General features: G+C 60.1%; 1 protein-coding gene across 8 annotated transcripts in view; it reads left to right on the top strand.

Annotated features, from left to right (window-relative positions):
* The window catches only part of CCDC85C (coiled-coil domain containing 85C), a 77684-nt gene that overhangs the window by 45311 nt on the left and 14942 nt on the right, over positions 1-17431 (top strand). For 4 of the 8 annotated variants that reach the window (XM_049113464.1, XM_049113461.1, XM_049113460.1 and 1 more), the window contains exon 2: positions 13646-13683. In XM_049113464.1, the coding sequence (XP_048969421.1) occupies positions 13646-13683 (38 nt within the window). Of the gene's footprint in view, positions 1-13645; positions 13720-17431 lie in introns of all 8 variants that reach the window. The other 4 variants (XM_049113462.1, XM_049113459.1, XM_049113458.1 and 1 more) reach the window with 1 other exon arrangement.

Genomic DNA, 17431 nt, shown 5'->3' with positions numbered 1-17431 from the left:
CCCACCCTTCCTGCGGTCACACCGCCCTGGGACCAGAGCGAGCAGAGCGGCTCTCCAGTACCAAACATTTGTGTGGCTAGATTGCCCCCCCCCCCCCGCTACATGATCCAGGCTGCCCTGTGTGGTTAGATTGTCCCCCCGATGGTCCAGGCTGCCCTCATGTGGTTAGATTGGCCACCCCCCATGATTCCAACTGCCTTTGTGTGGTTAGATTGCCTGCCCCTCCATGGTCCAGGCTGCCCTTTGTGGTTAGATTGTCCCCCCCCAACCCCGATGGGCCAGGCTGCCCTGTATGGTTAGATTGTACCCCCCCAACCCCGATGGTCCAGGCTGCCCTTGTGTGATTAGATTGTCCCCCCCCAACCCCGATGGTCCAGGCTGCCCTCGTGTGGTTAGATTGTCCCCCCCCAACCCCGATGGTCCAGGCTGCCCTCGTGTGGTTAGATTGTCCCCCCCCAACCCCGATGGTCCAGGCTGCTCTTGTGTGGTTAGATTGCCCACACCTCCCCCATGGTCCAGGGGACCCTCCCACCTTTAGTTCCACAGCTTAGTCACATCTGTGAAGTCCCTGCTGGCTGTGGGAGGTCACATGTTCACAGGCTCCAGGGGTTCAGGTGCGGGCAGCTTTGGGGGGGCGGTGGTCATCTGAGTATGGTTCACTGGCCCAGGCTGCCATCTTCACCCAGAACAAGTCCCTTGAGATGTCACATGGGGAAGTCGAGGCCACGTGGATGGTGCCGCTGGGGCCGGGACCCTTGACCACACTGCCTCTTCCCACAGGAAGCTGGGTGGTGGCCGCGTGCCCTGGCTTCTGTGGTCGGCCTCCCCGGCCTAGTTCTTCTTCCCTTTGGCTACAAGCCCCCGGCTCGGAAGGGGTTGGGCCCTCCCGCGGCTGGAGGAGCGCCACCTCCCCAGGACTTCAGGGAGTGGTGGCGTCTTTACGCCGCCGGGCCTTGGGCCTTGTCGGTGAGCCTTTGGTCCTAGTCATCCTGCTGCGGGTTTCACGTGAAATGGGGAGTGCCGCCTGCTGTCCCCATGCCAAGTCTGTCATTTCTAACTGGGCGGGACCTGGCTGCCCCGCCTAATTGCAGGGACGCTCTTACGTGGGCTTCTGAGTCGCATCATCCCCATCCTGCCCCCTGGGTCATTTGTGACTCCCTGTCCCCATTTCTCAGGGGCCTAGTAGGAAGGGTCACAGAGCAGGTGGCAGGGGGGCAGAGAGGGGCCTGCTCTTGTGCCCCCCCCCCCCAAGTACCTGCAGGAGGGTGAGCTCCGCCTCTGTCACCCTCTCCATCCTCTGGACCCCTGCCCTCCCCGTGGGCTCTGACCTGCCCAGTTGGGCTGCTCCCAGGGAGTGGGGGTGGCACCAGGAGCCCGTTGCCAGGGGCGTTGGGAGTCTTCCCTAGGCAGCCTGGTCACCGGGAGGGAGCCAGGGAGGGGGCGTGTGACATCAGGAGCTTACCCTGTCTCTTCTGGACGGTGTGTTGTGCTGTCCTGACTTTTTTCCTTTTACTTAAAAGGCATTATTTTTTGTTAGGAATTCTATAAAAAGCAACAGGCTTGGACAATAATGGGACAACTCTTTATTCTACTGCCTACCTTCGTCAGATTGTCAACAGCAGCGCATGCTAGCTCCGGAGCCTTTCCGTTCAAGAAAGGAAGTGTTACAGGTAGAGATGAGGTCCTGCGTCTGTCCCTTCCTTGCCCCCCCGTCCCCGACCCCCCAGAGACGCTCGGCCTGGAATTTAGCGCCCATCCTCCTCCTGCATAGCTTTGTACTTCTGTAGGTCACACACCCACGAACAATGCGAACAATGTGTGATGATGAGACTGTGTGAACAAAGGCCTCTCTACGCGTGTCCCTCAGCTCCTTGCCCCACTGTGGTTTCGACACCTGACCCTGTCGGTACAAGGACGTCTAGGTCTTTCGTTTCCACCTCTACTATTTCATTGTTGGTTGAAACCACAGTTTATCCTGTTTCCCAGGAGGACTTTTAGGTGGTTTCCAGTGTCTCGCTGCCTTCGCCGGGGTTGGGGATGCGTTCCTGTCCCTGGCTCCTCGCGCACCTGTTTTGGGGTGCCTCGCGTGCACCTTGCCCTCCGATCTGCTGCGCCAGTGGGCACCCCGCATCCCCGGGTTCTTGTGCACTCGCCGTCGCCGAGTTACCACTTTATACTTTCCACCAGTCTGGGGACTGAAATGGCATCTTCTTCATTTGCATTTCCCTGATTACGCACACGGTCGGGCATCCTCTTGCACATTTCCGTCTGTGACTCACCTTCCGTGGAGCCTGTACCCCGTGCTCACGTATTTCCTTATTGATCTGTAGGAGTTCTGTGTGTCCCTTGTGTCTGGGACCGGACTAGTGCACAGCCCTCCCCAGCTGGCGGCCGCTCTCCTAACTGTGCTCCTGGATCTGTTGTCATTTGTTGGGTTGGGCTGTAAAGTTCACACATCAGGGTTTGAGAGGCTTTCCCTTGGTGGCTTGTTCTTTTTTGTTTTCTTTTCTTTTTTTAAAAAGATTTTATTTATTTATTAATGAGAAACAGAGAGAGAGAGAGAGAGAGAGGCAGAGACACAGACAGAGGGAGAAACAGGCTCCATGCAGGGAGCCCGACGTGGGACTCGATCCCGGGTCTCAGGATCAGGCCCTGGGCTGACGGTGGCGCTAAACCGCTGAGCCACCAGGGCTGCCCCTTTTTTCTTTTTTTAAAGATTTTATTTATTTATTCTTGAGAGACACACAGAGAGAGGCAGAGACACAGGCCGAGGGAGAAGCAGGCTCCATGCAGGGAGCCCGATGCGGGACTCAATCCTGGGCCTCCAGGATCACAACCTGAGCCAAAGACAGGTGCTCCATCGCCGAGCCACCCAGGTGTCCCATTGTTCTTTTTGTTTCTTAACTGAGAATGCCTTTTTACCCGGAAGCTGAGGTGATTCTTTTTAATAACTGCTGGATACACACACACTGTACAATTCAGCGGTTTTGAGTAGATTCACAAAATTGCGTAACCATCAGAATTAATTCCAGAGCGTTTTCATCTCTTCTCGATCCCTCTTCCCCTCGGCCCCTGGCAACCACGGATCGACTTCATGTCTCTCTGAATTTGCCTGTTCTGGAGATTTCATATAAATGGAGTCGCATACAGTATGTGGTCTTCTGTGACTGGCTTCTTCCCTGTAGCGTAAAGTTGTTAAGGTTTGTTGCACACGGTGTAGCATGTGTCAGAAAAGCCCCAATTTTTTTTTTTTTTAAAGATTTTATTTATTTATTCATAGAGACACACACAGAGAGAGAGGCAGAGACACAGGCAGAGGGAGAAGCAGGCTCCATGCAGGGAGCCCGACATGGGATTCGATCCCGGGACTCCAGGACCGCGCCCTGGGCCAAAGGCAGGCGCTAAACTGCTGCGCCACCCAGGGATCCCAAAAGCCCCAATTTTAAATTTGCTTTTTTTCCCATAGAACTCTCTGACCCTGTTGGAACTGCTTTCTGTGTGTGGTGTGAGGTTGGGATCAAATTTTGTTCTAGGGGCACCCAGGTGACTCAGTCGGTTGAGTGGGTCTGCTTTCACTTTGGGTCATGATCCTGGGGTCCTGGGCTGGAGCCCCACGTCCAGCTCCCTGCTCAGTGGAGAGCCTGCTTCTCCCTTTCCTTCTGCCTGCAGCTGTCCCTGCTTGTGCTCTCTCCCTGTCAAATAAATAAATAAATCTTTTTTTTTTTTTTTTTTTAAAGATTTTACCTATTTATTCATGAGAGAGAGAGAGAGAGAGAGAGAGGCAGAGACACAGGCACAGGGAGAAGCAGGCTCCATGCAGGGAGGCCGATGTGGGACTCGATCCTGGGTCTCCAGGATCATGCCCTGGGCCAAAGGCAGATGTTCAACCGCTGAGGCACCCAGGCGTCCCCAATAAATAAATCTTTAAAAAAAAATTTAGTTCTAGGTGATGCCCAGCCGGTTGCTGCAGCTCTGCTCATGAAATACTCTTGTCTTCTCCCAACTGGCACAGAATGCCACATGGGCCACATGCCAGGTGGGCAAGCTTCTCTGGGCTCCCGTCTGCCCCCTTCCCCCCCATGTGGCTTTGGCATCTTTCCACGGAGTCCATTCCATTCCACGCGGAGCTTTCTTCTCTGGACTCCCACCACTCCTGCAATCCCACCCCCCGGCTCATGATAATTTATTCCTGTTTTCACTGAATCAGTGAAGCACTGTCCAGACGTGGTGCTGCTGCCAGAGGTCGCCGCCTGGAGCCTCCCCCCTCCTCTTGCTCCTGAGACGTGAAGCCCTACCACTGCTTCTCATGCATAGGCTGAAGTGCTTGCCGAGGCTCAGACCTCTCAGTCTCACCTCCAGCTCCCCTGTGTCTGGGAACAGGGATCCCCTGGGTCTGATGACCCCGCCACACCTGGATTTTCCCAGCTTCCTGAGCTGGCCCCATTGGCCACACATTCCCACCTCTGCACATGGCTGCAGTCCCCTGGTATCCTGCTCCTGCCAATGCCTCCCCACTGTTCCTGCCTCCTCTGAAGGACAGCCAGCCCCGTCACACAGGGCCTGGCACTCGATAGACATCTGGTTGACATCTAATGATAAAAACAAAACCCCTCCTTGGGACACCTGAGTGGCTTAGCGGTTGAGCATCTGCCTTTGGCTCAGGGCGTGATCCTGGGGTCCCAGGATCGAGTCCCACATCGGGATCCCCACAGGGAGCCTGCTTCTCCCTCTGCCTGTGCCCCTGCCTTTCTCTGTGTCTCTCATGAATAAATAAATAAAATCTTTAAAAAACAAAACAAAACCCTCCTTTCTCCTGAAACTCATTCATATCTCTGCTTTTTGCTACCACCTAGGTTTCGGGGCTCAGTAAATGTTTATCTCCCCCAGATCCCACTTCGGACTTGAGTCCTGCATACCCTACCCTCATCAAAATCCCTGCAATTCAGTTGCGTTTGCAGGGAGGGGTTCACCGATGAATAATCAGGGCCAGATGGGCAGGGGGTTCCTTAAAGGTGGAGCAGGAGAGGCGGACAGTTTGAACAGTCTCTGCTCAGTGTAGATCATAGATCAGGGGTCCCCAGCCTCACGAGTGTGTTAGAATCACCTGGAGGGCGTTCACGATGCACCTGGACACCCAGGCGCCTCCCCTAGAGTCTAATACAATTGGTCTCATGGGGGAAGAGATCAGATGTTAGAAAATGTCCAGGTGTGTAGACGCAGCCGTGCTGAGAGCCGCTGCCCGGTGTGACTCCGCGTCTGAGAGGCTGGGTGGCCCTGCCCGGCAGGCCAGCAGGCTTCTGTTCTTGGCCTCTACCAATAGTTTCCAATCACTCAGAGTGAAATGGGGGTTGCTGGGGGAGACACCGTGACAGGGCCGTCACCCTGCACCGTCACCTGCACACACAGGTTAATTTCTGGGCATGAACTCAACAGGAAGGGGATTCCTTGTTCCCTCCTCCTCTGGCTTGAAACAATGCCACAGCTGCAGTTGGACTTGCCGGGGCTCCCCGAGCACAGAGAAGTGAGTTTGAGCGTTGGGTCCGAGAACACCGGAGGCTTCCAGGCAGATCCAAACCGGGCACGTCCTCAATCAGCCGAGCTGGCCACAGCTTCCTGTTTGGCTGCCCCCTTGAGATCGCAATATGGGTCCGGCAGCCTTGTGGCTTTTCCTGCAATTAAATGCCAGGCTCCCCGCCAAGGCCCAAGTAGGCAGGGTGCTGAGCCACCGGGGTCCCCGGGGCTTTGCATGAAGCACACAAAGGGGCAGATGGGTGCCAGGGGACGGCCAGGTGTCTCAGGAGAGGCCGAGTGGCCAGCATGAGGAGGTCTCAGTTTTCATTAACAGTTGTTTTTTTTCAGTGCCGGTTAATTTTCTTTTCTCCGTGGATGGAGAGGGTGGGAGTCCGGTTATGGCCATTCTGTTTCATCTCTGGATTTGGTGGGGGTGATATTTAGGGTTTCCATGACCTCACGGAGGTGGAATCACAGCAGGGGCTGGGTGCCAGCCTGTTGGCATTTGCTGTGTGACTTTGGCCTTGATACTTAACCTCTCTGAGGCTCAGGCTCCTATTCAATAAACGGGGAGTAATAACAGGACCTACTGCATCCGCTTGGTGTGAGGATTACCTGGGTCGGTGGTCGGGGTTTTGCGCGGTGCCCGCTGGCACCTAGTAGATGCTCAGTAAAATTTGTGTGTGCAAATGGGAGAACAGGTTCCCTTCTCAATGCCCTGCGTGGACATGAGCTCCCTGTCCCACACCTAGGGCTCTGGAAGTCAGCGCTGAGCTTGTGGCTGGCTGCCTTGGCCCGGGCCCCCCTGCACCCGTCCACGGGCAGCTCAGGTGGGCAGCCTGGCGGAGGAGGGAGCAGCAGGGGCCAAGGTGCCCAGCCCTCCCAGCCTCCCTGGCCCCATGCGGCCACCCCTGAGAAGCGTCCTCACGGGAACCTGATGTTCCCCTGATATGCCTCCCTCAGGCCTCTTGCCTTCATCCATAAATAATATGTGTCTCACATTCAGCCTGCGCCTCCTGGAGCCGCGTTGTGTGCCAGGAAGCAGATGCTCATGGGTAATCGGCTCAGGTGCTCCCGACCTGCTTGCCGCAGTCCCCCCTCCCTGCCTCTGCTCACGCTGTCTTGCTCACGCATGCCGTCCATCCCCACCTCGCTTATCTGCCTGTCAGCGTCCTGTTTCCTCTTCGAGGCCCAGCTCAGATGCTGCCTCCTGCAGGAAGGAGCCCCTGATTTCTCCTTGTCAGCACATCCTTGGAGCTTGGGCAGACCCTTCGCTCTGAGCATCCTTTCCCTGTGGGACAGGCTTTCTGCTGCCCTCCTGGCAGAGTCCCAGGAGGGGCAGGGTGAGTGCACTGCCCTGGGGTCGGGAAGCAGCTTCTTGTGCCTCCTCCCCTACATCAGGGCCTTCAGCATTCCAGAGGCTTCTGCCCAGCAGAGGCCCAGGGTGCAGGGAGTAGGTGGGCCTGGGGTTAGAACATCCTCCACGTCCTTTAGGAAGGCGGACCATTTCCAGCTTCTGCTGGGTCGGTGTCTGGGGCCTTGCTGAGGGAGCCTGGGAGTGCCACGTGTCAGAGGAGGGCAGCTCCAAGACCTGCTGAGTCTGGCCTGCGGGCAGGCGGGGAGAAGCCACTCAGGGACCGAGCACCTGCCAGCAGGACTGGGTGCTGCAGGAAGTGCAGGAAGACGGCCTTTGCTGCCGTCGAGCTCAGGGCTGCCCTGAGCCACTGAGCCAGAAGGAAGGCAAGGCTCCGGGGAAGGGGAGGCCAATCCACCCCTGCGTGGTTGACAACCTTTACTTCACCTCCCTGGGCCTCACTTACCTCATCTGTAAGTTGGGCCCGTCTCCCAGGCCTGCCCTGCTGGTTTGGGCTTCCAGGACCCAGCCTGTAGGTACTGGTGGGCACCTGCCTGCCCCCGGGGGCTGAGTCCTGGTGGGGAGAGAAGGGAGAGATTCGGGAAACCAGCTTGCAGGAAAGCAGGTGCTGTCAGGGGCCACATCCATCCTCTGGGGCAGAGGGATGGAAGCCTGGAACCGTGAGGGAGCTTGTTTGCTGCGGCCCTTCTGCCCCGATGGAGCCACCGGCCCCGACGCTGACCCCTCTTAATGAAGTGGAAGGAGAAGAGAATTGAATCAGCCGAGCGGCAGTGTGGAAACGTCAGCCACCCCCACGGAGGAGGCCCAAGGCCTGGTGCGGCGGGGTCGCCTGCTAATGACCTGCCACCAAGCCTGCCTGTCCCCAGGACCTTGTGGGGACCGCGCCCAGCGGGAGGGGGCTGGGAGGGAAGCGGGGTTGGAAGGGGAAGCAGCTGGAGAGTCAGGCCCCGTGTGTCACTGTGTGTCACTGTGTCACTGTGCAACAGCACCCGCCCCCCAGCCCCCACTTCTTCCCATGCAGGGGGTCGTGCTTTCTCCTAGGCTCTGACAGACGCTGTTGGCACTCTGCCCAGGACCCCCGTGGCACTTCTGCTTCTGTGTCCACTGCCCGCTTCACCTGCTAGCACCTGCAGCTCTGCCCGGGAGCTTTTCCTGTCCACTCTCCAGGTGGGCAGTGCTGGGGCATTGGCACCTCTGTTCCCCACGAGCAGCCCCCACCAGTGAGCCCCGGGGCAGGTGGGGTAACTCCGAGACCACCAGAGCTCCCCGGGAGATTGACACTACGTTCATCCGCTCATTCTGTTCCCCGCCTCGCCTCCCACTCCTGTACCTGGGCTCCCCAGGGTCACCTCCCACACAACCCGCGTGTACTTGAATCCCCTGCCTCACTCATTTTAGGATGTGGGCTCCTGGTGTGGCCGGCTGTTGCTGCCGGGTGAGATTCTGAGCGTCGCCTGCCCTCAGCACCTGGGATCTCCGCCTTCTGTGTCTCTGGCAGGCCCTTGTTGGGGGTGCTCTGCGTGGGGTGTGGGTGCTGTGTTGCAGGCTGAGTGCTCTTCACTGTAGCTGCTGCTGGCGGGAGCTGACCCCCCGGCAGGATGCGTTCTTGTAGGTCTTTAGACTTTTCCTGAGCGAGGGCCTGCTATGTGCCTACTGTGGAGCTGGTGCGGAGGGTTTACAGGGCTGATTGGATTGTGACCTCTGGCTCCCACATTCCTACCATTTGGGCTAAAGCTGAGGCTGGGGTCACACTGCCTACCTGGGGAGGGTACCAGGCCGGAGGGGAGGTGGGGAGATGTGACCTGGCTCCAGACTCAGGCTCTGAGAAGGCAGGGTGGGGTGGTCTTCTCCGGAGAGGGCAGCTTGCAGACCCTCCCATCTGGGGGGCTGCATGGCCCTCCACACTCCCTGGGGGCACACAGGACCCTCCAGGAGGCCAAAGCTAGGGCTGACTGACGTTCTGGCTTTTGGAAGCAAGAATATTGCAGGCTTGCAGGCCCTTACCCCTTGCCACCACCCTCCACTCCCCAGATGGAAGCTGGATTGTGAATCCTCCGGAACTGGTCCATTGGGGCCTGGGGAAGATCTGAAGGGGACACATTGGCCAGCTCGCCCTGGGGTCCCTTCTGTAGTCACCTCCTTCATTTTCTCTGCAAGCAGCCAAGCCGGGAAATGACGCATTCCTCCCTTGGGGCCCGTTCCTCACCACTGCAAACCCTGGGATTAATTTAATTACACGCTCATCTCCGAGAGGCTGGGGCTCAGAGGCGCCCAGCGGGATCACGAGTTGCCCAAGGCTGCTGGGAGGGATCATCCTCCCAGGGAGCTAAGCCCTCCGGGGTCTCCCGCCCCTGCCCCACAAGGTCCACCTTGCCACCCTTCCCTGCTGCAGGGAAGAGTGCCACCTGCTCTGACCCACGGGGGCCCGATGTCTGGCTCCTGGGCTCCTGGCAGGGAGCACAGCCAAGTCTGGGGAGCTGAGTGGAGGGTGGGATCCAGTGGGACTGAGGAAGCTTCTCTCGGATATCAGGAGGCAGCCTCGAATCCTCCTCAACTTGGGAGGTGGGGGCGAATGCACCCAGACCAGAACCGGGAGAGCTCGGATTGGCCATCGTCCTGGCCACCCTTCTGCTTCAGTGGTGTCAGTGGGTGGCTCTGCAACATGTCAGTACAATAATGTAATCCTTTCTCCTTTTTTTTTTTTTTTCAAAGGAAAGATTTCTATTTTTTTTTTAAGATTTTATTTATTCATTCATGAGAGACACACACACACACACACACACACACACACACACACACAGAGAGAGAGAGAGGCAGAGACACAGGCAGGGGGAGAAGCCGGCCCCTCACAGGGAGCCCGATGTGAGACTTGATCCCACGACCCCAAGATCATGACCTGAGCTGAAGGCAGATGCTCAACCACTGAGCCTCCCAGGCGGCCCCTCTCCCTATTCTGGAAGTAGATTATTTGAAAATTAACAAGAAGTGGTGTGAATAAATAAAAACTCCCTTGTTCCCTCCTGTGAGCAGCACCATCAATATCTCCATGTGCCTCCTTCCTGAATGTCTTTCAATGCACAGATATTTTTAAACGTTGAGAGCAATCATACATCTCATTTTGTGTCCAGTTTTTTTTTTTTTTTTAGATTTTATTTATTCATGAGAGAGACACGGGGGGGGGGGTGCAGAGACACAGCAGAGGGAGAAGCAGGCTCCATGCAGGGAGCCCGACGTGGGACTCGATCCTGGGTCTCCAGGATCTCCCTAGGCTGAAGGCAGGTGCTAAACCGCTGAGCCACCCGGGCTGCCCTTGCGTCCAGTTCTTTCCACCGGCATGCAAAGGTTTTCCGCGTTGTTTAGAAGAGAAACCCTCCCTAAACATCCTTCGGAGGACAGGGTGTACCTCTCTGCTACTCTTGGACAAATGGTTATTCCCATTTCTGGCCACTGCTGCACTGTCCTTATACCTCGAATTCATTCTTTTTTTTTTTCCCTCAAATTCATTCTTTAGGATAGATTCCATTGGAGGCCGTGGATGATTGAAAATACTTTAAGGGCTCGCCTGTTGTTTGGAAATTAGAAAGAACAGCCCCACAAAGCCTGGTGGTCTGAAGTGTACTTTGTTTTCTGCAGCTGCTTGGGGTTTGGGGCAAACCGGAACCTGTGGGCTGAGTGGGGACAGCGCCTTGGTCTGTGTCCACCTGCGCCCTGTGTGTGCTGTGGCCCAGGGGCCCTGAGGCCTGGTCCTGGCAGCAGTTGGGGGGGGGGGGCAGGTGGGGTATTGTTGGGTCATTTGTCCTCCATAGCATTGCCTACGTCCCTTCTCCTGGCGCTGGCTGTCGCCGCTCTGTTCTCGCTGGACCCACTGTGGCCGAGGGCCTGCTCAGATGGGAACGGGGTGTGTCTGGCCCGCCGCTGCCCAGCAGCGAGGGCACTGAGGCCGGTACAGGGCACTGGGTGAGCTGGTGACCTGCTGCGGGCCCGGCTGGCCTGGTCCCCAGATGGCCAGTCCTCTCCCGCGTTCAGGGCTGTACCCAGCGCGGTCCCGCCCTGGGGGCTCCGGTGAGCTGGGGGGGGTGGCCTGCTTGTCACTGCGCCCGAGGACTGGGCATTCTTGGAGTGTCCGGGAGAGAGAGGCTGGGACAAGAACCATGTCTTCTTTCTGGGACGCGTGCCAGCCTCCGTCAGTGGCACGGCGCTGTCAGTCTGCTAAGAGCAGCCAGACGCTGGGGGTCCTGAGCACTGACCTGCCGGGGTGGGTCTGGATGCTGGGGACCGGGTGTGGCAGGCTGGGCCCTGGGCACCCCGGCTCTCCCACCAGCAGGGGGGGGGACACATTCCTCGGGGCCTCCTCACCCGGAGAGTGGGGGGATGCCTGCCTGGACCTTAGCAGGTGCCCAGGCTGCCGTGTGTCACACCTGGGGTGGGTGGGGGTCTTCCCTCCCCCACTGACCCCACCCAGGACACCACGCCGGGGTCAGCTAGTTACTTGGGTCTCTTTGTCTTAACGTGTGAGGATGAGATTGCTGTGGGGGGGTGTCTTTGTAGTTTTTGCACACTGTTTCCCCATCGGTGTTCCGGGGAACCCCTCCTGCTAACAGCCTACAGAGGACACAAAGAGGTGGGGGACCCAGGCTGCACCCCGTCTCCCTCTCTGTGTCCAGAGGGGCCTGGCACACCCTGGGCCCGGGGGCCTTTCCCATCAGGCCTGTTCCCACAGGAGTGATGTGGGAAGGGATGCGGGAAGCGTTTGTCAGTCGCCGCTGATGGAGAATGAGCGGAGGGGGCGGCACGGGGCCCGGACCGAAGTGACCGTGGCTGAGGACGGGTGTGAGGAAGGCCCTTGTTCAGCTGCGGCCGCCGGGCTGGCCAGGGTCCCCTTCCCCGGGCACGTGGGATCCCCTAGCACCAGGTGTGCACGCAGAGTCCAAGTGGGGGTGCCCTCGGGGTCACCCTCCTGCCGTCCAGTCCTCCTCGCCGTTGTCCTGACTTGTGCCATCAGCAAGCCGCTTCGCCTCGGAGCCTGGGTTTCCTGGCTGTCAAAGGGAGCTGTGCAGAGCCGGGCGGCGAGGCGGTGTGGGGGGCGGCCACTCCCAGCAGGGCCCCCTGGCCCAGCGCCCATGGTTCCCAGGCCGGGTGGGGGTGGCCCTTGCCGCATCTGGAAGGCCCCGCATTCCTGAGAGCTGACTTGCTGCTGGGGCTGGAGGCGCGGGTGTGATTCCCCAGCGGCTAGTGGCTGGAGCTGCTCCAGGGCTGGGGTCGGGGTGAGGGTGGGAGCTCCGGGGCACAGGCCGGGGCCTGGGCCAGGGCTGGGGGCGTGCAGCTCCTAAGGGCCCCTCCGTGGGAGAGCCGCGTCCTGTAGCTGGTGCAGCCTCAGCTGACGGGCAGGGGCTCCTGAGGCCCAGGCCAAGCCCCGCGGCAGGGAGGTCATGCATTCTGGGGAGGGGGCCGCCCACCGAGCAGTGATGGGGGACGGCAGGACAGCCCTGTCCCCAAGCAGCTGGGCTCATGGGCGGTGCCAGCTGTGGGCTGGGGGTGGGCAGATGCTCCATCATGTCACAGCTGCATGATGGTCCAGCTTGCCCTCTGACAGCACCCAATCCCCTTTTGCCCACCCAGCTGTGTTAGAAGTCCTATGGGGCCCGTCTCCCAAGGCTGCGGTGCAGAGAGGCGGCTCGGTCTAAGGTCTGGTGACTTCTGAGCTAGAAGGCTGGTGGTGGAACCAGCAGAGACCCTGTTGGGGGCAGGTGGGCGCAGTAGGAGGAGCAGTGACCGGCCTAGTAGTTGGGGTGTAGGTTGGTGTCTGGGCCGTGTGAACTCTGGCGGTGGGGTGCTCATGTGGACGAGAGACGCACAGCCTGTCCCTTATCAGGGGGCGGCAGACCAGGCAGGGAGGTGCCCTGCGTCCTGTGTGTCTGGCCTGAGACCTGACCTGTGTCACTGCTCGAGCGCACCTGCCGTGATGGCTTGGTCCCCTCCGCTGCCCGGCCCTCGCCGTCCCTGCCCTGTGTTCCGCATCCGTCCCCCGGCCACTCTGCTCGGGGTGGTCCTCAGCTACCACCTCGGTAGTCTCTGCTACCCCAGCCTGGCCTGGGGTGACTTAGTCATTGTTTTTCTCCTCTGTGGGGGGGAACTGATCTCTAGCCTGCTGGGGAGGCCGGCCCTGGGCCCTGGAATTTAGGCTGGTGGAATTTTGCCTGCCTTTCTGATGTGATGGTAAGACAGGTCAGGGCGGTGAGGGAGGGTGGGTTTCGGGAACCCTGCCGCATTCAGAAACTGGGGGTGCATGGGTGGGGAGCGTGCCACTGGCTTGGCCCAGTACCCGGCTACTGGCTGCTCTCCTCGGCAGAGTCCTTCCAGAAAGGTGGTGGCTCACCTGCATTATGTACCTGCCCCACCCCCTCCCCACCCCCACTGCGAATTGTTCGCAGAAGTTTCTGTATGTCAGGAACCCGGGACACTGACTCAATATGTGCAGGAGACTCAGTTTCCCCGCTGTGCTGGGGAGAGGGCTCCCTGGACCCCATTCTCCGCTGTGCGCTGCCCCTGGCGGTGAGGGTCCCATCGGGGCTGTTTGGGAGAGGGTTTAGGACGGAAGCATTGCGGGGCTGAGGGAGGAGGCGCAGGACAGGTGGTGAGATAACACCTCCCGTTACTGCAGGGCCTGGAAACCCAGGCCCGGAGGCCTCCCGGCGCGGGTGTGGCTCTCACTGGACACCGAGTCTCTGATTAACGTGCTCCCCGCTTGTGTCGTTACAGATCCCTCGTCCACCTACATCAGGCAGCTGGAGACCAAGGTGAGGCTGCTGGAGGGTGACAAGCCCCTCGCACAGGTAGGCTGGCTGGGGGTGGACCTCGGGGGCCAGTGCCCACTGCACTCTGAGGGCCAGCGTGAGCCGTGCCCCCGAGCCCCCCGTGCCAGTGCCCACCCGTGTCCCAGCTTACCTGGGGCTCCCCCCCTCAACACCTCCACCTGCCCTGCTCCCGTCTGGAGTCACTCCCTGGAACTTTGGGGTCATGGACCTAATTCTCACACCATGGCCTTTGGGGTGTCCCTTGTCACAGCCTCTCACTGCTGTCCCCCCCCAGTGGTCTGCGAGCTCGTCGGGCCAGCCCTGGGCCTGTCCCAGAGAAGGTGTGGAATGCACAGGTGCTGGAGAAGGGGCTTGCACACCCCATCCTCACCCACACGGAAACCTCCCTGCTCCTGCACCGCTGACGCCTCTCCTGTTAGGGGTGCACCCTCCCCTCCCCCGTCCTGGGCCTGGCCGGTGCCCACAGACACTGAGGCTGTCTCATCACAGGCGTGTCCCCAGCATAGGAATGGTGGGTTAGAGGCTGGTGGATGAGGCTGGGGGGAGGCGGGCAGGGTGACAGCCAGAGCAGGGGGCACAGGTGGCTGTGGTCCTGCTGAGTGCGGTTGGGGCACAGAGGGGTCGTGACGGTCAGGCCGAGGGCCCTCTCTGCTGCGGGGGGGGGGCGGGGATGGGAGGCTGAGGTCAGCCCTGCACAGGTCCTGGGGCCCGCTGGCTCGGCCTGCCCCTCCGGCCTCTCTCTGCACCCATCCTTGGCTTATCTCCCCTCCCCCTCCCCTGCGGTACCCCGGGCCCTGCGCCGCAGCCAGAGTGCCCAGAGCGTTTCTCTGGGAACCAACCCCGGGGAGGGCTCAGCTGCCTGGCCCCGTTGCTTGGCGACCAGCGGGCTTGGCGCCACCGTCCTGCTTGGGAGCCGGGTGGCTGCGGGGAGGCTCACGGCCCTGTCACCGCCATCCCACACCCTCCCCCTACGTGGGCTGCGTGGGCTGCGTGGGCAGTTCCCACAGCCTGGCGGGCCTCGGCGGAGTGCACGACGCACCCCTGCACCCCAGGGCCACTGCACCCATGTTCAGGGGCACAGCCAGGCATCGAATTGCAAGGCTGGTTTGGTGACTTTATATGGGTTAAGGTCCTGCGTGGCTTCTAGAAGGGCTTGGCCACGAGACGTGCTGGCTCCTCGGGGCTGGGGGGTCCCACCTGACTGGGGGCTGGGGCACCTGACATCTCACGAGGCCAGGCGTGGGTGGCTGAGCCGCAGGAGCTCAGGCAGGAGAACTGGGGCCGGCTGAGGCCCGGGGGCCTTTGCTTTGGAGCAGGTGCCTGTCCTGCTTGCCGCAGCCACTGGAGTGCCGCAGAGTGAAGGCCCGGACCCCCTGTGGCCCTGAAGCCTCTGCTCAGTCTCCTTGTCACTCTGTCCCAGTCCAGCTCCTCTTGGGTTCATCCTTCCCTCGGAGAAGCACGTCAAGAGCCCAAGCCCTGAATTCAGGTTGCTGCCTGACGTGTTGTCTTGTGGTCCAACTGGGCATGGCTTGTGGCCCCTTTATGACAAAGACAGGAGTGTCCCCGACTCCGTGGCCTCTGCTGTCCTGGGCCACATTGTCCTGTTGGGAAAATACACCCCAGTTCCCATTCGTGGACCTGGCTGTGGACTTGGGGGAGATGTGCACATGCTCAGGCCGTGGAGGAGTGGCCCTTCTACTCCTTCCTCCCCGGGGGCCCCCATAGCTGCATCCGCCGGCCCCGGGCCCACATGTACAGCGTGGGTGGTCGTTAGGGGCCCTGTGTCTGGGCCTCGGGGACGGCAGCTATCTGGGCGGTGGGTGGCTCTGCCCAGCCCCCTGTTCCCGAGCCTGCTCTGACCTGCTCCCAGGGGTCAGATCTGGGGCCTTGGCCCGGAGGCAGCCGCAGGACCAGGCTTGCTGGGCAAAGATCTCCATTCGATGGAGGGATGCAGACCCTCCCTGGGATCCAGGCTGGGGCTGCAGGCGGTTAGATTGGGATGTAGGGACAAGATCAAGGTTTTTGCCCAGCTTTTGGCTGGTAGCGGGCGTCAGCATGAGGGCTCAGCATCTGGCACGAAGGGCTCCAAGTGGCTTATTTCTCTGGTAGAAATTTTCTTTCTCCCTGAACGAACAAAGCCCCGTGAAGCCAAGCTGCAGTGGTGGTGGTAGTTGCATGGGCTCGTGTGTGCCCTGGGGGACCGGACACCCAGGGCCCTTCCCTATCTCTTCCTCCTCGGGGACGCTGCTGGTGGGCAGACTGAGCTCTTGCCCGGGGTCTCCCAGTGAGCAGGTGTGGGGGCCACAGCCAGCGTCCCAAGAAGGGGGCAGCCATGGGGTGCCGGGGCCTTGGCCCACCCCCGGTGCGTTGTGGGCCTTTGCCTGTTGTTGCCGCGGGAGGGTGGGCCCTCAACCCGCAGTCAGCAGGAGCACCCAGGAGCCGTTGGCGTTGGGGGAATGTCTCCAGGGTCGTGGATGGGGCTCCTGCTGCCCCTGCCACCTGCTGCCACCAGAGCTTGGCCTTGAGGGTGCGTTGGCGGTGCTGGCTGCAGAGGAGGGCGCTGCTGTTCCGAGCCACGCAGGAGAGATGAGACAGACAGACTGAGAGCCGCTCCCACCCCGGCCTGCTCTCCGCTTCCTGGTGGCAACTCACAGCTCCCTTGCTTTTGGATTCCTGGGGCAGCTCAGATGGCACCTCTCTGTTTGCTCACCTGAAACATGGGCACTCACGCACTCAGTGTGTGACTGATGGTCCTAGGGGCGCGGGGGTGACCGGGCCCAGGCCTGACCCCCTCCTTGTCCCAGCTCCAGGACTCACGTGTGCAGGGGGCTGCTGCAGGGTGGCGGAGGTGGGAGCTAGGCCCACGATGACAGCACTGGCCTTGTTCTAGGGGAGTGCAGGGGAGAGGAGGTTTACTACGTCTTCTTCCTCCTGGCCTCTAGCTGGGGCCTGGCCTCTTGCCGGCAGCCTCCCCAACCACCCCCGGGCAGGGCTCGGCACTTCGTGTGAACTCCCAGCCCTGTGAGTGGCTAGGTTGTCGTGATCTGCCCTTGGGGAGCCCGGCCCCCACACCTGCTGGACACTCAGCTGCCAGGGACTAGGCTGCTGGTTCTGAGGGGTCACATCTGCCTCTCCAGTGTTTGCACAGCTGGACTAGATGGATCCATCTTGGGGAACCCCTGGCCGCCCCTGCTCCCAGCCAGAGTCCTAGGCCTAGGGGAGGCTGGCTCTTGCCCAGAATAAAGAAGTGCTGCGTACCTGGGGCAGAGCTGCTTACCTCACAAGGCAGTTACCGTGCGGTCGTGGTCATCTTTGGGTGACCGTGTTTGGGAATCTCAGGGAGGGAGAGATTCCCGCTGGGGGTGGGATCCCGGCCTGGGCCGCCTGGGCCCTGGCTTGTTGGGCTTTATGATTCGGCCACTTAAGTCTTGTCACTGAATTCAGATTGCACGGGAACCTCCAGGTCTTCCCAAAAAAAAAAAAAAAAAGGTGGGAAGCACCTGCTTTTTGGGGAAGAGCGGGCGAGAGCAGGGTTCCTCTTCGAGCCACCTTCAGGGGACGCGGCTTCGGGGTTCGGGCCGGAGGGCCGAGAGCCTCTGCGGCCCCCGCTTCCCACGGCCCCCCTCCCTTCCTCTCCCCTTCCGGCCTCTATTTAACTCCAAAATAGCTTTCATTACAAATGTGCCCGAGTGTTCACAGAACTAAATTACTATATTGCAGTTCGTATTTT

This window comes from Canis lupus, chromosome 8 (assembly GCF_003254725.2).
Source record: "Canis lupus dingo isolate Sandy chromosome 8, ASM325472v2, whole genome shotgun sequence".
Classification (NCBI taxonomy): Eukaryota; Metazoa; Chordata; class Mammalia; order Carnivora; family Canidae; genus Canis; species Canis lupus.
Note: the sequence above shows the minus strand (reverse complement) of the source record. Positions and strands in the feature narration are given on the sequence as shown.